This window comes from Canis lupus, chromosome 7, assembly GCF_048164855.1.
Source record: "Canis lupus baileyi chromosome 7, mCanLup2.hap1, whole genome shotgun sequence".
Classification (NCBI taxonomy): domain Eukaryota; kingdom Metazoa; phylum Chordata; class Mammalia; order Carnivora; family Canidae; genus Canis; species Canis lupus.
Genome location: NC_132844.1, coordinates 53,042,569 through 53,064,859, shown reverse-complemented (window position 1 = coordinate 53,064,859; position 22,291 = coordinate 53,042,569). Strand labels below are relative to the sequence as shown.

Below are 22,291 nucleotides of genomic sequence, written 5' to 3'. Positions count from 1 at the left end.
TGGAGATCTTCGGGGAATGAGTTTTCCTTGAGAATGTAAATTAATTTATTAACTAGAGTGCTATGGATTGCCTTCGAGGGCCTCAGCATGGGGATGGCAGCAAAGTTTCGAAGGAGTATGATTCTGCTCTGCTTATAAACCCCTCCCCAGATGCTCGGGGCGGCCGGCCGAGGCCTCTCTCCCCACATGTGCCAGCAGAGCTCCTTCCCCAGGAGCTGACAGGGTCTTCTGGCCCCGCCGGACACCAGACGGACGGATGTAGCCGCGGCCTGCTCCGTCCCTGTGCCCTGGGCACTTGGGAGACAAGAGAAACCCAGGCAGTGCCCACCACCTCCTGGCCGCCAACTCTGCGATTCTCAGGACCTCCCGGGTTGACAGCATCTCTTCTGAGCCTTCTGTGTGATGCGCCTCGACTTCTTCAGGGAGACGGCTGCGGACAACGAAGTCCATCTGTCTTTCTACCACAGCCCCCTTGCCCTCATCGAACATGGCCCCGGCTTCTTGCCAAGCAGCCTGCCTTTAGCTCGGCTAGGGGCCCTTTCGGAGACAGGCCCTGGCCAGCCTGGCTGGACGTGGCTTCTTTTTTCTCTCCAGTCAGGTCCGAAGAGGGTGGTAGGCAGGGGCCGGGCGCTCAGCTGCCGCCCCACAGGAGCCCCACATGACATCCGGCGCAGTGTGGCTGTGCGAGCCCGGCAGGGCCGCTCTGAATGGCTCAGCATCTGACAGGAATTTATCACCGGCTGCTGGTTGGCCGAGGCAGAAAGCGAGGGGAAGGGGCTGGGGGTGTTTGATGCTCTCTGCCACAACCCAACAGTTTGCCCTAAAGAGCCTTTTCCCGATAGAAAAGGACAGGGTCAAAAGTAAGTTGACCCCTGACAGAATGTACAATTATTAGGAGGGGACTGTGCACGAGCAGCTGCTGGAACCCCACTGGCTCCGCATCGGGCTTCCAAGAGTCAGAATATGAATAATCAACTCAAGATTGTCTCCTCCACCCCTACCAACCCCCCTCCACCCCCAACCTTCTCCTCCTGTTTTGGGCAAGTCCTATTATATTCCTACAGGAAGAAGCATAGCCCTCCCTGGCAGCTGCAATAATTGTGTTCCTATTGTGATGAAGACCTCCTCCTGGCCACCCCCCTACAAGTGGCCATTGTGAGTGGAGAGTCAGTGATTATACGCTCCGCCTGATGCTTTGGGGGAGGGACCCAGCTGTCTAAGTGCTGACACACGAGTGTGCGGAAGGCCAGGGAGGGGGCCGGTGGAGGTGGAGGCGAAAGGTTGAGGGGGGATCCTGCGTCTGTGAGACGGGACCCTGACACACCAGACCTTTTTCATAAGTCAAGCCCAGAACAAATGAGGCTTTATCAGGCCCCAGTGATGAGGGGGTCTCATCTCCCTTTGAAGTGGAGCTGAGCATGGGGCCTAGCAGCTTTTCCTCCTTTGGACCAAGCAAACATCCTTCTTTTGATATGCTACATGCTCATTATCTCTGCCCCATTTAATGATTTTTGATTGAAGGGTGGCGGCTGGGATGCCGAGAAGATCGTTAGAGAGGCTCCATCCAGCCAAGCCTGCAAGAAAGGCTTTCCTTGTGCCTGGGCCTAAATTTGGAATTTCTTAACAGTGTGCGCTTGTTCTTAGAGGCAGATAAGGGCTGAGCGTGAAATTCTTAATTAAGCAATAAATAGAGAGTGGGGTGTCAGCAGATGTAGCCAGTAGCCATGGCAACGCGAATCACATGGGCAAGAGAGCTGAGACGAGATGTAGGCCTCAGGCCGGGGCCTGACTGGCAGCTGAAGAATCCTACAAAGCTTGTAAACCAGATTAATTAGCTGACTAATTATTTCATAGCGTTAATGTAACTAAGAAATAAAAATAGTTAACCATGAACTGAAACATCCCTGGGAAAAAAAAGAAAAAACAGCGGGGAAAGAGGCAGTGGGGAACTGGCTCTGTAAGGCAGAGACAAGAGCTGCCACTTAATCAAATCGCATAAACGGAAAAATGGGCTTCCTGGGATTCTGAAAATGTAAAAGAACACTTGTCCTGCAGTCTCACCCATTCCCAAGCGTGGCATAGAAGTTACAGTTCGGAGCTGCCATTCGGAATCACTTCTCCCATCAAACACTGCTCCTCCTGGGTCCTCACACCAACTGTAGCGCACCAGTGCTCTTCTATGGTCTGGTAGGCAAGTGGCTTCTTAAGGCAAAATTCCCAGGGGCTTTAGAAAGGCAACCCGAACCAATCTCCTTAAAAGATATTTTTAAATGAGCGAGGTTATCTTATTCTGTGGGTAACAATTGCTTAAGTGGTATTAAATTTCAATCACAGAAACAATATATCAATATGTCATATTATCGTGAATCTCAGTTATCTTACAAAATCTAGTCAAGGAAAATAGAATGAGACCCTTTCGGAAAGGTTACAACGTGTATGCTAAGTTCAAGGCATATGACATTGTTAATCTTCTGGGGAAAAAAGAAAAAAAAAAATCCAGAGAAATAATCTACTGAGAAAACCTGTGGTAAAGTAACAGGGTATACTAATCACATTTGAAGATATTTGGGCATTTTGTACCACAATTCCAAGAGATAAGTAGGTATTCTTAACCTCATCGTATAGGTGAAGCCATTGAGTCATGGAGCATTTTTAATTCCATGCCCCAAGTGGAACAGCCAGCCAGCCACTGATTAAAACCCTAAACCCTAATCTCTGGCCATGAGCTTTCCAAAGAACCTGCATACCATAAAAGACATTTGCTAAAGAAAGACAAAACTTGCCTTGGTAGAGAAGAGCAATACTCTCAAAACATTACGTACAGGATTGTTTTTCTTTGTCACTGGGGATCAGTGAGAAGTTTTCTCCCACAATCCTGCCTAGCACCCCCTACCCTATTTGGGCAGTGATCAATGATTATTTAGTGGGCAGCACACTCTAGTGGGGAGATCCAGAGCCAGGAGCTAGAATGCCTGGGTTCTGATTTTTTCCCTTCTGGGCTGGGTCTAAGATTAGTCAGGTATCTTCAATCACACACAAAGTAGCCAAATGGAGGAAACAGAGATAATTGTGATTTTGTTTGAAACTTCCTATCCTGGGGGATGTGGTAAGGTTGGAAACAAAAAATACAAAAAAGATGGTCCACTTAGAAGTGGTCAACAAATTAATGAAACACAGCCAATTGTCAGTGAAGCGGCACTCTGAACGAAAAGCCAGCCAGGAATAGGAACAGGGTCTCTTCATCCCCACCCCTGAAAGTCTGGCAGGAAATTCAATGGACCTGAAAGAGGTCAAGCAGTTTCCCTACAATACATAAAATGGAACTTCTGTATATACAGCTCTCCCCACATTTTTTTTTTTTTAATCTCAGGAATATGTCCACACTGACTGTGAGGTCTTGACTTTTGTTTTCTTCTTAGACTAAACGTATTTTATGTAAATTCTCCCAGTCGCAGACCTATAAAGTCACATGGTCCCAAAAAACAATTAAGTGAAAGTAACGAACAAATCAATATGTAAAACACACAGCACAGAGCTAGAACTCTATTGCTTGGGGTCTTGGGATACCAGCTTCAACTACCTCACTGCCATTATGGCATCATCAGCCTTCCCAACAATGTTGTAAACTTGACACAGAGAATGTCCAAAATATAACCGAATCTACCCAATTCAACATAGCTGCCCAGGACACCACCATCGAGGAGCAGTACAAGCTTGGGTTCCCCCTGAATCCTCATATCCTCACTGTACCAGCCCAGAAATGAGAACCAAAGTGGCTCTAGCCACCTACCTACCCCAATCACAGGATATAGAAGGCACAAATGACCACAAAAGCCAGTACACAGAGCACTGAGAATCCTCTTAAGGAACAAGGGTCTCCATGTTCATTAAACATTCAACCAACCCTCTGTGATTTCCTGTTCCTTTTCCAACTCATTACCTAAAGGTGGAGATACTAAGGTATTCTGATAAATAGAATGTTTTAAATTAATAAGGGCTATCTACCTAATAAAAATGTCTTAGACTGAAAAATGCCTCCGTATCATATATCTGCTCATATAGACATACAGATATACAAATATATACAATATTCATATTTACAAATATGAATATATAAATATTTATACTTAGGCAGATTTGCATTTATACCATGTATGTGTATAAATAGTCTAAGAGTATAACTTGCCATTAACTCAATAAATAATGATAACAAAGGGGAAGAAAACATGTAGTTGCATGACTTGATTTTTTTTTTCCCCTTTATGCCACAAATGTTCCTTTACCATGTTTGGCTTATGGGGTCATTTAAATTAGTTTGCAGTTGGGGGCACCTGGGTGGCTCAGTGGTTGAGCATCTGCCTTTGGCTCAGGGAATGATCCTGGGATACTGGGATCGAGTCCTGCATCAGGTTCCCTGAAAGAAGCCTACTTCTCCTTCTGCCTATATCTCTGCCTATCTCTGTGTGTCTCTCATGAATAAATAAATAAAATCTTTTAAAAACATTAGTTTGCAGTTCATGAACAAAATCTGACCAACGGACAAGACAGGCTCTTCACAAGCATGCTAAGTAATAGAAGGAGAACCATTTGGAATTAAAATTTTGTTATAGAATATATATCAAGTGAACAGTCATACTTAAAGTTAATGATACCTATTTATTCTTACTTAATGGCTGCATTCAGCTCTAATAACAAAAAGGATTCTCAGGGATCTCTGTTCATCCTGAGTATTTATAGTTTTAGGTTACATTTATGGTTGATCAAATCAGAAATAAAATTCAAATGGTACAATTCAGTGCAGATAAAATATACAACAATCCATTTGGCAAAGACTGAACAATACCAGGGAATTGCCATACTCTCCACTGTAGTGCTATTAAAATGTAATAGTCCCAGGGCTCAAGTATAGGTCAGGCTCAATTGACACTGAAGCACAAGGGAGATGGATGAGGAAGTCAGGACAACTGCCCAGGCAGTCTGATTTCAGAGTCCAACCATTTAACTGTAACATACAACTCCCCCTTCCAGTTCCTCATAGCTTCATAACACAAATGTTTGGAATTCAAGAGTGAATGGTAGTTTCCAACAATGTGCCCTCAAAATGCTCATCCAATTATACTTACCAAGGTAGATGAGTTGCCTCAACTGGGTATTGAAGAACCAGTCGCAACCTTGGTCCTGACCAGGTAATGGCAGAGATGGAAGGGACCGTCCCTCCTGACTCCCACACCTTACGAGGATGTCAGGGTAAGGCCATAGGACTGTGTGCACCAGCAGGAGGTAGTTTCCAGGAGCAAAGCTGCCAAATGTAGCTGAGTACTTGAAGTGAGAGAACAATACAATAATGCTCATTTAGTAAGGAAGGCTTTCCAAGAGCTACAAAGAACACACATGGAGTACTTTAGAAATACAGCAGTTCACACTTAGACTACTCTCCTTGCAGGAAATGGGTTTACTTAAATCCATTCCATAATAAATTCATAACCAGAGCTACAAGATCATGGAACATGAGGATTGAAAGATGCCATTGAGTGTCTCTTAACAACTTCAATTAACAGAGGAGAAAACCTAGACAAGTAAGCTGACTTGTCCCAGGTTGAACAGCTAGCCAAGACAGAGCCAGATTTAGAATTCTTTTCCAGTTTTTCCCATAACTTAAAAAGGCAGGCAATGATAGGAGGCCCGTTCTTTTATAACACCAACAGCTAGCACTATTGTTGCATTTGTTACATGCTCAGGTTCTATTCATACCAAAGCATTCAATCCTTCAAAGACTCCTTGTCATTGTCAGTACTACTGCCTCCATTTTACATATGAGGAAGCTGAGGCAGACAGGGGGTCAGTAACTTGCCCCACACCACAAAGCAGGGGAGTACTGAGCCAGGAAAGACAGAAGAGTATCCACCTCTGCAGTCAACATTCTGCTGCCGTCACCTTATGAAAATTCCCCAAAACGTTCTCATGGGAACCTCAAGGAAAGGAAAGAGCTCTCTTTTCTGAGAAGGGTGGTGAGAAGATCAAAGGAGATTCTCTGCCTCGAACTATACCACACCCAAGACCTGCTCTCATGACTTTAAGGAGAATGTGAAGGAAGAAAGGAATGTGTTAAAAGAAAGAGGTGAAGTTTGAAGAAATCCACTGGATTGTCTTTTTTTTTTTTTTCCAGAAAATGCACCCACTTTCCACATGGCTATTCCTATCTTCACTGCCCCTAACCATTTGACACTTTAGCCAACCCCAATGAACGTCCAGACCTTTATTTGCAAGTTAATCTTTGACCACAAGGTGGCAGTATGCAATGTAAAAATGCTTTGTTAAGACGTTTTTCTCTGGCTACAAACACTTCCCTGAGGGGTAAATTGGTTCTTAATCCCTTATCTAATAATATAATTCCATAGAATGCTTAGAAGGTATTTCTCATTGTATAAATAAAGTTAAAATTTCAGGCAGAACCATTCTGTTACTTAAGACAAGATTCAAACAGATTCTAATATATTCAAGTTAAAAAAATTAAAATAAAAAATAACCACCACATCTTATATTCAGATTACATTCATCAGGTCACAACACTGTGGCAGTTTTCTTTATCAGCACCAGAAGATGCTAATTCCTGCAAACTGCTATTTCACGGGTAGAAAGATAAGAACCCCTGGAGAATAGACCATACCCGTGAAAGAATTCCTGGGGTTACCTGCAGGGATCTGCTGATCCAAGGGGTTTCAAATTGCAGTGAGTAAGTCTCCTGATCCAAGAGCAGAGCCATCCAGCCATATAGGTTAGACAATGTGTCACGTACATAATTGACAGTGGTTGTCTTATTTCTGCTGTCGGTTATGGTTAAATCATAAGAAACATTTGGAGCATTAGCTCTAGGGTGATTTAAAAAGAAAAAAAAAATGGGTGGTAAGTTATTTGTCCATTCTGGCTCTAATACACTCCTCTCCCATCAGTGGTAATTCATCTTTTATTCTTTCCATGTATTTCTTGCTCTTGCGCCATCTTGTCTGTACATCTAGGGAGCTTTTAGCAATCACTGTGTGGGTCAAAACAGCCCCCAGATGTCACAGATCATTTGTGCCTTCCACTGGCCTGGTGGGTTGAAGGTAGTTAACATTCAGATCTGAGACCACTAATAAATGCCATAACAAGTTCATAAGGGCCAGGACTATATATTGTTATTTTAATAAAGAAATATCCATGTTCAGAATCTTGCCATGGACCTATTTTATCAGCATCAGGAAATATATAGTTATTAGATACTCTCATAGGAAGCAATGACGGAGACCCAGAAACTAATGTGCCTAGACTCTCAGAAGTCCACCTCCAACTGCCGGGCAGAAATGGCTGCCGTAGCCTTCCCTAGAATGAAAAAGTAACCTGGCTCCTCTCCCATGGGCTTGCATAACGCCCAGGGCTCAGTCCTACCACCGCACCTAGTGTCAGTTTTTTTGTTGGTTAACATAGACTGTGAGATCTTTAAGTTAGAGATATTTTGTCCATTTGGTGTCCTCCACCCTGGCACAGGGTCTGCACACAATGGGTTCTCAACTCATGTTTGTTATATCAAGGTAGGACTGCTGGATGAACTCTCTCTAGAGCAGCTGGTGCCAATTTCCTAAGTTTTAGAAAGCATTTCTACAAGTGCATTTTAGCAAATGAGGAAATTGAGGCAGAGCATGGCAAAAGTATTATTAGAATGTCACAAGGCAGCACTAGAAATTTATTACTTTCTACAAATTACACAGCCCACTCCAGAGTGATTTTTAAAACTTCACTAGAACATAACAGATTTAGCCACATGCTAAGACCCTAAAAGAAAGTCAAAGTGGACAGAAAATAAAAGGCAAATGTAAAAAAAAAAAAAAAATCAATACACATTATGACTGTCCTTCCCCATTTGGTTTGGTTTTCATGAGAATCTTTAACTGTGGCATTTTGCTGCAGGCAGATAATTAAATTCTCAGAGTAGAGGGAAATGAGACGAAGGAGGATGTTGGGTTTTCAAAGTGAGGTGTGGCATGACCATATCCAAAGCCAATTTACAATCCAGTGGATTTTATAAAAAGAAACTGTTTTTAGTCTGAAATGCTTAGGCACAATGGTTAGATGGCCATAAACTGGAAATCTTTATCTATGTACATGAGGTGGATGAATTTGGGCAAATTACTGGCCCTCTTTAAGCTTTCCTTTCCTTTTTCAACAAATGAAGGCAGATAGTATGTATTTTTCATATATGAAAGACTGTGAAACTTAGAGATAATCTATGTATTCAGTAACCCACTAATCACTAAGCCCAGTCACATCTACCCACAGCTCATTTAAGAACTAACCTCAGGGGGTGCCTCAGTGGCTCAGTAGGTTAAGTGTCTGTCTCTTGGTTTTGGCTCAGGTCATGATCTCAGGGTCCTGAGATGGAGCCCCACATTGGGATCCATGCTCAGCGGGGAGTGCCCTTGAAGATTCTTTCCCTCTACTCCTCCCTCTACTCACTCAGGTGCTCTCTTCTCAAATAAATAAGTAAATCTTTTTTTTTTTTTTTTAAAGGGAATAGACCTTAAGATGTGCCAGATTTGCCATTCTGTACTATTTGTTTTAATGTTTAGCAGTTTATTTAAAAACACACTTAAAACTCTTCATGGTACAAAGCTGTGGCCCTGGCAATGCAGTATTTGATACATACTTATTGTAAGAATGCATGTGCTTCTTTCATTCATTAACTAATAGAATGAAAGGGATGAAAAATGTTCAGAGCATTAGGAAATTAAAACAAAAAACAAGCAAAAAATAATAATAATAACCATGACTACTCTTTCCCTAGATTTCCTGATGCAGGAAGCTTTAGAAAGCTCGGGGTGGAAGACTTTCTCTGATAGAGCTTGGAACCACACATCCCAGGGTCCCAGGAGATGATCCAGCACAGTTTGGCCCAACTAATACATTTTAAAAATAGTCTTCTGAGAAATAAAGGTAACACAAATGTGTTAAGAGGAGATAAAGTTGGAACCAAGAAATACCAAAGTGGTCGATAGGTTGGCTACAGTAGGTGTCATGATCAGTGTGTAACGTGGGATTCGTTTTAGTTCAGAGAATGATTCTGAGTATTTCAGATTCTGAAAATATAACCTTTCAGTTTTCACAGAAATATATGGATCCTGGAAAATGAATCACAAGAACTAAATCCAGGAGAGACTAATAGATAAATCAGAATTCCCATTTAATAATTCACAGTAAGAAATAAGGCTTCCTTTCACATAGTCAGTATTTGATAAATATTTGTTGAATGAATGAGTGAGTGTTAAAATGGACCAGTACACTCCAAACCAATACTCGGTGATGTTTCTCCCCAACAGAGAAGACTACCTGGAAATCCCACACAAGGGTAAGAAGATTTCTTATAAACTTAACAATTGAAGAAACAAGTAACTTAATTATAAGCTATCAGAGCTTAATACAGCCAACCCCCATATCAATAGGATATTTGCCATGAAGACTTAAACACTTATATTTAATGGTCAGAAAATAGGACATATATAAGCAATCTACACTACTAGTAAGACTGGTTTTAAAAAATGCTAAGGAAAGGGATGCCTATGTGTCTCAGCAGTTGGACATCTGCCTTTGGCTCAGGGAGTGATCCTGGGGTCCCCAGATCAAGTCCTGCATCCAGTTCCCTGCATAGGGCTTGCTTCTCTCTCTGCCTATGCCTCTGCCTCTCTTTCTGTATCTCTCATGAATAAACAAATAAAATCTTTTAAAAAATGCTGAGTAAAAAGAATAAAAATTTTAAAGTGCTAATGTTTCCTGATAAACTATTTCTTTTACCCTAGTCAAGTGCTCTCAAACCACTTTTACAATTTTTTAAAAATTATAGACCAAAGGAAGATTTCTATTTGTTCAAATCCATCCGTCTCTTCACATTTAGTTCCTCTAACCTATATTTTGTCACTTACTTTGCCTTAGCAATCTATGTTTCTCATTCTTTTCTTAAGATATCATGCATACCATCTTGAGTGTTATGAAAATATTGCCTCAATATGTTACAATACAATCATTTGGGTAGATAGTTTCAGAAATGGTTCCTAATTTCAGCAGTGTGGCCCATGGCCCCAAGAGTCCTCCTGGTCATCCTAACTAGACATAATTATTTCTCAAATTTCTATCAGTATCACATTTATAAATCATTTTTTAGGGTACAATCTCTCCTGGGTTCAGTTTCTATTGATTGTGACTTCAATTATTGAAGGAGCCATTTTTCCAGACCATAGTCCCAGGTTTCTAAAAGCTCTTATAAACATGACCCCCTCTTCAAATATTGTAAAACCACCAAATGCTAAGAGTCATTCAGTTCTACCTGTCTCTGGGACTATTACACCTTCCTTTTGATGCCCTTTTCCTTCCAAGCAGCATCCAGCAATCTGATGCTAAGCACCTGATCAACCAGAGACCCACCACAGCACATCATGATCCTAAATTATATCTTCCTCTTTCTTCCTCATGCATTGCCCTGATCCTATCAAGCCATCCCAACCATTTCAACTAAGGTTTAGTTGGGATGCAATTTTACCAGTACTAAATGTGCAGCACCTTTGTGTAATACAATCCAAGTAGAGAAGGAAGTTATCAAATATATCTTTACTATAGCTGGTAGTGGAAATGGTGCATTCTGAAAAGAAAATCAAAACATCAAAGATCCATCAGGAGATAGATAGGTAAGTGAGACACCTTGTATTGACCATCGCTGGAGGCCAAAAACCCAAAGTCAAATAATCTCCTCTCCTTCTAGGCCAAATGCCAGCAGTGACAATGGTGGGCTCTTCTGAAAGGCACCAAAAGAACATCAAGTCTCAAAGAACACCATGAAGAGAATTTACCAATGATAATGACTACAATTTTCACTTGCCCTAAATAGCCACCAATTTCCCTGTGCCCTAAATAGCCACCAATCTCCCTCTCTTTACTGTTAATGAAGCAAAGGAGCACAAAAGTATTTCTAATTTGGAGGAGCCAAGGGAGTCTGCATGGGCCATTAGCAGCAGAGAGCTTCATTACTAGGGGAAGAAGTCTCTCTCTGAACTTCTCATGGCTTTATGTGCAAGAAATCAGGAGGCAACCAGTCCATTTTAAATATTAACCCTTACCTCTGCATCAGCAACAGCTCTATATATAATCAAAAAGACAAAAGGACTACAAGCTTTTTCTTTTCCTGTTCAAGGGGGTGCCTTAATTTTTGTTCTTTTTTTTTTAAATAACCAAGCTTGTTTTTAATTAAGGGATATTTTCCTTTAAAAATAATGGCACTATCGCTTGATAAGATTTCCCAGCCTAAGTATCAATTTAAAATACTAGTTGTGTAAACAGTTATGTAATTTAGTGCCCATATACAGTGTGGAACTGTTGAATGTATACTGCCCACAAAGGATTTGTCAGGCAATCAACAATACCAATGAGAACAAATATTAACTCCCTGGTTTGTGTTTACCATTAGCTTACTTTTCCTGAGGGTCCATATCTCTGTGTATTAAGACAAACATTGTATTGAGCTCTAAATGCTCTCAATTCAGAACAATTGTGAAATAAACCCTTTATAATTACACATCTCCTAAGCCATACACATCCTAATAACTAGCCTCAGATGATGTTGCATCTCCTGAATATTAGGGCTTGCTGCTGTCACTCTCATTTTGTACTACACAAAGAAGGTGAAATTGGAATTTTAAGCACAGCCAACAATTTTTTTGTGTGTGGCACAGCATTGCTTGAACATCCTTTAAAATACCTTGTACTCAAAAAAAAAAAAAAAATACCTTGTACTCATAACAAGTCTTTGTCAGAAAACCATTCTCCTACCTCTGATCTGCCACCATCCAGTACTATTTTATATGTATCAATATAAAAACTATTATATACCCTTATTGATTGAGGAACACTTAAATATATTTCTCCTTTCAAGACACGTAAAAAGAAGAAAGCTATGACATTCAGTGTTTCCCTCAAACTTTTAAATCCCTAAATTCACATGCAAAACAGAACCAGTAAGCAGAGAAGAAGCCCTGTGATTTAAAAATCCTTGTTTCTGATAGCCACACCCAACATCACTCCTTTGTGACTAGGCAAGTATCTATTTCTGTTTATCTTTTCAGAGTCTGCTAAAGCAATAATAATTTGTTATAGAGAAGTCCTGGAATCAACCTAGCACCTCCTCAAATGTAGCATCTATAGGTTTGGCAGCACACTTAGGACAACACTGCTTGCTTATTATATCTTAGTTCATGAAGAAAAGCAATAGATGCCTATTATCCTACCTAAGAAAACCCTTCATACACTATTGCATCTCTTCTCTTGATTTGTTGAATCAGCCAGAACATGTGAATGTTACCATTGGAGCTATGCCCCCAAAAAGTAAACAACTACTTGTCAGGGATACTGAAAAACAATTTTATACATCAGGTAGGGAGTTAGACTAAGAAACTTGTCATCCCTTTTACACACACACACACACACACACACACACACTTCTAGTGCCATGGTAGAGCTGACTGACCCCTACTCAGGAGCTCATTGTCAGTCTCTCTTCCCAACATGTTCAGTGACAGCATGATGGTAGCCATGAATAGGTCCTATGAGTATTTTCACCATGGAATTGGGCAAATGCTACAAATCAGGGCTTTTTATTCTAGAAAGTTAGTTGCTAAACATTTACTGGCTTGCTACTGTGCCCCTTTATTATTCATGAAATTTAACAACTATGTGGTGTTGTAGATATTCCTCAATCTGGGGTCCATTATGATTTTTAGAGCTTTTTCTACTTTACTTCTGTAACCTCTGGTGACAAGAAAGGAGATACTTCTTGGAATTTCCCTGTATGACTTTCTTTTTTAAGTCTGAATAGATACCATTAGTGATGCTATGCCTTTATCCCTAGGAAAGAGAGTTAGGCGATTATTAAAGGAAAAGCTAGGCCAAAATTTCCATTTGAACTCTTCTTTACTTTTGCATTCACAGAGGCAGGGGGTGCCTCATACTTTGAACACTGACACATTAAGAGCAGTTACATAGGTAAAAACTGAACGCAAGCACTACAGGAGAGGATGTTAAGCAACATCTAAGAATCAAGGTGATCAACAAGAACATTAACCTTTTCTGTTCCAGAAGTAGGAAGAAAGACGTAGAAGGTGCTGGAGCAAAATGAATCAAAAACTGTCCTGAATAACTCTACATTCTATGATTAGCTGGGAGGTTTTGCTAGATTGGTACAATGTCATGTGACCCTTGGAAAGTATTCCTTATTTTTCAAGAATTGGATTAAGTTACATTTGAGCTCACTTAATTCCCTTGCCAGGCATTTGTTTCTCAGATACATAAAATCTATAGTATTTTATTCAATTAGCAGTATGTTCACATGTTGTTTTGTAAATCACAGCTGTAAAATAGAGACTTTTTAAAGACATTTATTAAGTACTCAGTATATACCACGTGACCTTTTGAGATAAATACCATTATGTCTGTTTTATTGATGTGAGAGCTAAAGCAAAAAAGCGGGGGGGTAATTTGTCCAGAAAAAGACCCCTCAGGAAGGGGGTAGGGAGTTTCACCTGGTACCCGCAAATAGTTCTTACTTACTTCTCCATTCTTTAGTCTTTGAAAAATAATTTCAAATACATGCATGTGTCTTAACTATTTTATGTACATCCTATAAAGTTGGAGGGACTGGTTGGCCAAACTACAACACCTTATAAACTCTTAATTTCTCCCACACTCAGTACAAGACAATTAACTAGAGAGAGATCAGGGTTTGATTTATTGGTATTTGAATAAGTCTAGGACAATTGAAATATTTATAGAGTGCTCTACACTACTACTACTACTGCTACTAATGACTAATAATAATAATAATAATAATTCCCACGTGGTAATTTTGAGGGTTGAGTTCTTATTCTCCCCATCACAACTAGATGCATCTAAACCACCAGGGAAGGAAAACAACTACAAATGTTGACAAACTGCTAATTCCATCGGGGTGAGATAGGAATGGAGTGAAGAAGGAATCAGCTGTTGGAATACATCATCTGGTCAACTGATAGCCTCAGGAAGCAAAAGCCCAAAAGACATTATGAAAGAACATTCTTAAGTATTTCATGTTCCTAAAATTTTTAGAAATAAAGTCAGGATGGTATTTTAATCTTGGGTCTTATAAACAAAAATTGAGTGCATGAACTCCTCACAAACATGTCCTAACAGAGAAATGGGCAGTAAAAACATGAGAGGAAAATTTGGGGGAGTCCGTAATTTTTAAAGCTATATCCACTTATTAAATATTAATTTTATTGAGTTACTGCGTTCTACAAGAGATAGACAATTTATAGAGCTGTACAGGAGCTTTGAGTATTGGATAGAGCAAATATAGAGAGCCAGCACACAGCAGGGCTACCAAAACCTGTACAGGAAACTCAGGGAAGCTTACCTGAAAAAAATAACCTTCATGCTGAGTTCATGGAAACTGAACCTTATGAATTGAAAGGCACAGAGAGTTGAGCATGGCCGAAGCCTGGGCTGCAGGGAGGGGAGGGCAGAGCATTGAGAGATGAGTCTACAATTATAAGCAAGAAGCAGGTCATGAAGAGCCTGAGAGACAATAAGAATGTGGGACTCTCTAAGGGAGGCACTGGAAGCTCTTAAAAATTTCCAAGCAAGGGAATGAATAGATGGCGAGACAAGATCTGCATTCACTAACTTCAAGGATAAGGTCACAGCAAGGTAGCCAGCTAAGAGGCTATTTTGATCCTACAGGTGAGAGGACTAGAGAGGTGAAGTGGGCAAGAAGTAGAAAGATGCAAGAAGGGTTTTTGTTTTGTTTTGTTTTGTTTTGTTTTGTTTTTTTAAGAGAGAATGAACAGGACTTGGTAGGCAGTGCTTGTGGGAAATAAGGCAAAAAATGAGTCAAAGGTGACCCTATGGTTCTGGTTTAGAAAACTGAAGCATTTGCCTGAACATCCAGAAATTCTCAATGCCCAGAGAGGAACAGTCTATGGATAAAGAGCATAAATTCAGTTTTGACAAGTCAAGTTTGAGATGACTATTATTTACTCTAGTAGAAAGCATTGCTGCTCAGTAGAAATATAATGCAAAGCCATGAAGGCCAGCCACAGGTATAATCTTAAATTTTATAGCAGCCACATTAAAAAAGTAAAATGAAATAAGTGGAATTAATTTTAATAATATGTTAAACCCAATATATCCAAAATATTATTATTTCAGCATAAAATAAACAAGTTATTGAGATATGTCATTTTTTCCTATAGCATCTTAGAAACATGAAGTATGATTTATACTTATGGCACATCTCAATCTGGACTAGCCACATTTTAAGGCTTAGTACCCACATATGGCTAGTGGTTATGATATTGACAGTGCAGATCCTAAGGGCAATTGGATAAATAGGTCTGGAGGTCAACAGTAGAGGAAAAAAAATCTGGAAGCATCACTGTATATTAACTGAAGTGGTAAGGTAATTCAGATTACCTGAGAAGAGTGTTACTTAAAAAGCAAGGAAAGTGTTTCACAGAGCCCTAAGGAACACTAGCATTTAATTTTTTCAAGTAATCTCTGCACCCAATGTGGGGCTTGAACTCACAACCCTGAGTTCGAGTTATATGCTCTACCAACTGAGCTAGCCAGTTGCTCCAATATTAGCATTTAAGAGACAGGGAGAAGAACTTACAAGGGAGACACAGAAGGAGCACACAACAAACTCTTGGTAATATTTTCTGTGTTCCATGTAATTAGCCCTATACAGAAGAAAATATCTAAATTTGGGGGAAATCAATAAATCAATGAGGTATATGAGGCATGTCATCATATGGGACCTCTGGATTAAAATGATCACTGATATATTTATTTGAAATGAAGTTCTGACTTACATAATAGGGCTAACATCACCCTTGTCTTATCAGGAGGGATGAGGTTGGTAGAATGAGACTTATTGTGAAAGAAGCCGGAAAAAGCACACTATCCAGAGGGGCCCCTGGGTGACTTAGTGGTTGAGCATCTGCCTTTGGCTCAGGTCATGATCCCAGGGTCTTGGGATCAAGTCCTGCATCGGTTTCCCCATAGGGAGCCTGCTTCTCCCTCTGCCTATGTCTCTGCCTCTCTGTGTCTCTTATGAATAAATGGATAAAATCTTTAAAAACAACAACAACAACAAAATCACTATCCAGAATACCTGTGGCTCCTACAAAAAGAAAATGTTTTTACAATTGGTAAGTGAGAGAATATAAGCAGCATTTATGCAGATCAAGCACACTGTCATTTTAACAAAACATAAACTAGACTCTGCTTTGTGGAGGGTGGGAATTTTTCTTTACCTAAGTATTAAATATTATTACCAACTTAAATATATACATATGTCTCAGTCAACCCAACTGTAATAGCTGGAATCAGAGGAAGCAATAAAACAGGAAATGCCACAAATATGGAAACAAATCAGACCTAAATAAGGTAGTGAGGGACAGAAACAGAAGGTGTCCAATGTCAAACAAAGAACTTACAGTGAAATTGGACCATAGAGGGGGCTTTCCCAGGAAGAAATCACACTCCAGCCACTGGTTGTTAGCAAAGGGGGAATGGATGCCTTGTTTATGCAGCTCTGTGAGGCCTCACACCCTGCCCTTGGGGGACCTGTGCTGGGGGAGGGAGGTAAGAGCTGAGAGGGAAGACAGCAGGGTGCTTGTGCCATATCAGATCTCCATCAACATGCAACCCCAAAAGATCGTGACTGTGAGAGCTTTGTAAATCAACTCTTAGGGTGCTTGCTTCAGGGCAAATAGCACAACAAATTAATCCTTTCTCCATGAAATGCAGCAAAGTTTGTATCTATGCTGAATTCAAATTGCTCATTAGCTCTGACATGTTCCTAATGAGGTTATAATGCTCTGGGACAGAGATCAAGTCACTGAGCACAAATAGCTAGAGATAGATCATAGAAAAATAAAGTTATAAGGACCTCAGAGCAGTGCTTCTAAAACTTTGACACAAATCACCTAGAAATTCCCATTCAGGATGTCCACAATAGAGTCTGAGAAGTCCCATGTCTAAAGAGCTCCCAGGTAATGCTGATGCACTTTGACTAGCAAAGTCCAAGAAATGATGGAATCTAGTCACCTTAACCTAGAGGTAAGGACAGTAGAGCCAAGAGACTTATAATTGAGAGCCTGCTGAAACTTCCCTGAGGATTATTTTCGGGTAGTTGGGCATTTATTCATAGACCTTAGATCCACCTGAAATTTTTAAAATAGAAGCATAGGGAGTAGGTAAGGTGGCCAACCATCCTAGTTTCCTCAAGGCTGGGATATGAGATTTTCTATTTTAAAACCAGGAAAATTCCAGACCAACCAAGATAAGTCTGTTATCCTAGTAGGACAATTTTGAATCTACTCATTATATTGTATCAGGACTATTATCATTTTTACCTTGTAGGTCCCTGAGTGCTGGGATCATAACCTACTATGAAGGCACGTATCCTGTCCTAAAGTCCTCCAAGAATGGATGCTTCGACAAGATTACATCTGCCCAACCTTTTAACACCATATTGCTAAGTACCTTTCATTTTTAATTTTTTTAATGTCTTTAATTAAGTCACGTTGGTGCACAATGTTATATTAGTTTTAGATATATAACATAGTGAATCAATTACTTTCTATGTTACATTCACCACGAGTCTAGTTCCCATGTACCACCATACAACACTAATTAGAATACCACTGGCTTCCTTCCTTGTGCTGTACCTTTTATCCCTGTGACTTATTCATTCTATAACTGGAAGCCTGTACCTTCTACTCTCCTGCTAAGTACCTTTCTAAGAGACCGTCTCCAGTAAGTCTCAAAGTAGAGCATAAAAAAGGAGTATAAAGAATACAGAGAAATAAATACTCAAGCCTCTCATGTTCTTTTTTAACTACACAAATCTATTTTAATTTTCCATTTGAAAAAAAAATGTATTTAAGAGATAAATAACTTATATAAGTCTCAAACACCCATTAAAAACATCTTTGGTAAAATCACTAAAATAGAAGTAATACTCGGATGCATCCCTGAGAATGAAAACAGAAAGTATGCTGTGCACAATCGAAATGATTAGAAATGAAAATCTCTTTCTACATTGCTATTTTGCTCACTAGAATTAGGCCCATTAACATTTGATAGAATAATAAACAGTCAAGAAAGCAAAAGGGGAAAGCTTTCAGACTAGTCAATGCTAGCAACGTACTGCTGAGGTTTTGAAAAAAGAATGTCAGGATACTGATTTCATGCGCAATCAAAACGCATACTTAGCATTTTAGTAATCCTGATCACATTGACCTACTGTGGAATTTACCTGTTTAAATAAGATGCCAACATAGTCTAGCTGAATCACTTGGCTTAATATTCATGCAGTCAGGACACTTAAAACAATGGAAGGAAAGAAGTGTGGCTAAATATATGCAATGCATTTGAAATAGGTAAAAGATAGAACCCTAGACACTCAGCAATCATTACCTGGAAATTAAAGAGGGCAGAAGCAATCCTATTATGCATTATAAACAGCCTAGCTGCTGACTTAATGGTAGTTTGACTAGCAAAACCACGGAGTCCTTGCTCCAATATTAATAGGAAATGTATTGTACGAATCCAATAGTTCATGAAATTAACAAGGAAAATGAACTGGAGTGGAGCAACTTTGCAAGTAATGGGAAGGCATTAGCAATTGCTTCCCCAGAGCATACTGAACACTTAAAAAGAGGTTGGGGAGAGTACATGTATATAAATGAGAATGGACATTATTGGAATTTTTAAATAATACTTCAAATTTAAATACTTTTCAAATTCTCCATTGGTTGCAAGTCTTTTCAAGAAGAAGCTGTTAGCTCAAAATGTCAATAAGAGGTCATGGGCTATGTGACCTGGTCCACTGATATTGAAAGTTAGTTAGCTGCCATTTGAGTCAGCCTAAAATGACCATAGACTTTGATTTGACAGCTGTCAAAAGTATTCCAATATCATTTTTATAGAACTCAATACTTCTAATAGAATCTGGAAAACAGTTTCCTTTCTATAAACCTCAACAGCCTGAACAATATATGGATGCTCACTGGGAAGCTGAAAAGTATGGTTAAGTCAACTTACAAACCAATAGACATATGATGAAAGATAACATCTTCCCCACAGACACTGCCAGGAACAATCTGACTGAAGCTTAAATTGACCAAACAAGAAGCTGAAAGGGTTTCCATAGAAGCAAGAATATGACTTCTATTTCTCCCAGACAGAGACCCATCCAAGTCTTCCAAAATTGCTGCATGAGGAAATGGAAATGCTACTAAGTTTGGAGAGTTTATAAATTTTAGCTGGTTGGTCTTCACAGTAAATCCACCTATAAATTAGAAAAAAGAAAGACTGTTAACACATGGCACAAAAGACGATTATAACAAATGACCGCTAAATTCACTGGGATGCTTTTAGTACTTGAAAGTGCATATTTATACAGTTACAATTCACTCACTTATTTATTCAAGAAAAAAAATCATGAGTGTCTGTTGTATGACAGGCTCTGTGGTATGGGCTAGTGACAGAGGGAAATAAGGGCAGGACTGGCATTGCCTTCATGTAGCCTATATTCTAAGGGTAGTGATTCTCAACAACGGTGGTTTTGTCCTCTAGGGGACATCTGGTACTGTTCAGAATCATTTTTGGCTGCTACAGCTGGGTGAATGGCAGTGCTACTGGCATCTGGTGGGTAGAGGTAGGGATACTGTTAAACATCTTCACTGCACAGGACAGTCTCCACAACCAAACATTATCCAGCCTAAAATACCAATAGTGCCAAGGGTGAGAAACTATACAATGAGAAATACAGATGCAGAACACTAAATTACTACTTACTAACTGTAAAGGTGTTGTGGTTCAGTCTTTCAGTCTTTCTGCTCTAGTTCTTCATAGGGAGCCTAACCCTATCTCTTATGAGGCTCACATTTTAAACATTTTCTTTCAAAAGCAACATTCAATCAACCATATGGGCAAATACTAACAGTAGCAGTATTAGCAGTAGGGATACACTTTTTGCAGTCTTTCCCTGACCCCACTTCCATGTGACTCATTGGTACTGCTGCTGATTCAGCTGCAGGGGCCTTCTAAACTCCACGCCCCTGTCATTAAAATGCAAACACTGAGTCTACATGCCTCAGTACATATGCTACAATATTTCTGCATTATGTGCATTATAAAATATACCAAAAGGGAAATAAAAAGAATAAGATATCAATAATTAGTGGCCCCAATGTTTTCATTCCACATCCCAACAGAGTCCACGAAGTGAATTAAGTCATGCACTTCAAGACTCCAGGATTCTACCTCTTACAATTTCCATATTTCATCTAATACCACAACCACCAACAGCTCTACCATTCAGCCCTACTAGAATTTCAATGTTTGCATATGCTGTTTCTAATTCCTACAAGCTTTTCTCTGCCATTTGCCCCCTTGTGAATTCCTGCTCATCTTTCAAAACCCTGCTCAAGAGCCATCTCTATAAAATATTGCCTGACCCTTATCTTGCTCCCTTCACTGACTTTGCTTAGGATTGTACTCATGTCACTTACTACAGTGACTAGCTTAATATTTTTATGCCTAGATCAAGAACTCTTGGAAGAGAAGAATTATGTGTTTTTCATCTTTGTACACACCAGTTCCTCAGACAGAACTTAGAATGGACAGTTCTTAAACAAATAAAAGAGCTCAGGCCAGATCATCTGGTGAGAAGAGATACAAGGTCATAAGGAGTCATATGCTTTTCTTCAGTGTCTTACAAATGCTATGAAACAGCGAAGCTTTTAAAGAACTGAGGTATTGTAATCTGAAGTGAATGCCATAAGGCATTTTTTATTCCTATTATTATTTCTACAATCTCAAACTCAGATGCCACCCAAATAAAAACAATTTTTGACTCTGCCTAAACAGAAAAAAAGTAAAGCGGAGACTTGCTGATTATTCATTTAATTAAAAAAACAAACAATTATCTAAATTGGTGATTCAAACCACAAGAGCATATTTACTTGAATTACTTGGTTTGGTTGTTTACAATGATCAAATCAACTAGATTGCTCTCTGCTTCTTTTCACTTTGGCCCATGAGTCCTCCAAGGTATTTCTCACCACCTCAGAGATGTGGTTAACAAGTGAACGAGAATTCCTACAGTTTTCTCTGTGTATACAACAAGCCTTGGGCTGTTGTAAACATAAAGTACTGAATTCTGGCTCTTTTAGGAAAGATTGCATGTGTGTTAGTTTATATCCATATGTCTATCCACCCAACTCCACTTATTCAATCAATGAACTGCCTAGTATGCACCAAGCTGCTGGGTACTAATGCTAAACCTCTGAGCAGGAGATACATGGTCTCTGCCTTTATGAAGCTCAGAGTCCAGCAGCACCATAAAGATGGAGTAGACAGGGCAGCCTGGGTGGCCCAGCGGTTTAGTGCCGCCTTCGGCCTGAGGAGTGATCCTGGGGACCCGGGATCGGGTCCCATGTCGGGCTCCCTGCATGGAGCCTGCTTCTCCCTCTGCCTTTGTCTCTGCTTCTCTCTCTCTGTGTCTCTTATGAATAAATAAATAAAATATTTAAAAGAAAAAAAAGATGGAGTAGACAGATGCCATCACAGGGAAAGAAAGGGGAGCTACAAGAGTCACATTGGGAGCACCTAGTCTCCTCTGGGAATTCTTTTAGGAGATCAGAGGAGCAGTTTCTACTGATGCAATCTTATAACCGAAAGAAATGATGAATCACAAAGGTTTTACCACTGTATATCACATTTACTTGAATGTTGGCCTTTTTATCTTCTGTCTTCTCTCTTCAAACAACTTACCCTGTCCCCGGGAACAGCCCGAACAGGTCCTGATGGACACGCAGTCAGTAAGATCAAAATTAACAAAGGTTGTGTTAGATATTATCAGTTCCCATCTTTTGGGAGTTTTGATCCCAGCTGACATACACAGGCTTCCCTGTAATTTAGAAAGAAAAAAAAAAAGAAGGGAACTGACCACATGAAATAAAATTTGTAATGCACAAATAAAAATAAGAGAATAAAAAGACAACCTAGAGAGTGGAAGAAAATATTTACAAATCACAAATATGACAAAAGATCACAATAGGATGCACTATACACGAATGAGAATGATTAAATAAAAAATAGTGATGATATCAAGTGCTGATAATTTCCATAGTGGCCACAGCAACTGTGGAAAACAGGTTGGCAGTTTCTT

At 39.8% G+C, this 22,291-nt stretch overlaps 1 protein-coding gene across 2 annotated transcripts in view; it reads right to left on the bottom strand.

Annotated features, from left to right (window-relative positions):
- Positions 1–22,291, bottom strand: part of PKHD1 (PKHD1 ciliary IPT domain containing fibrocystin/polyductin) — a 471,902-nt gene that overhangs the window by 219,804 nt on the left and 229,807 nt on the right. For both annotated transcript variants that reach the window (XM_072832682.1, XM_072832683.1), the window contains exons 48-51: positions 21,895–22,030; positions 19,159–19,405; positions 6,692–6,869; positions 5,124–5,319 (exon numbers count right to left, since the gene is read on the bottom strand). In XM_072832682.1, the coding sequence (XP_072688783.1) occupies positions 5,124–5,319; positions 6,692–6,869; positions 19,159–19,405; positions 21,895–22,030 (757 nt within the window). The remainder of the gene's footprint in view (positions 1–5,123; positions 5,320–6,691; positions 6,870–19,158; positions 19,406–21,894; positions 22,031–22,291) is intronic.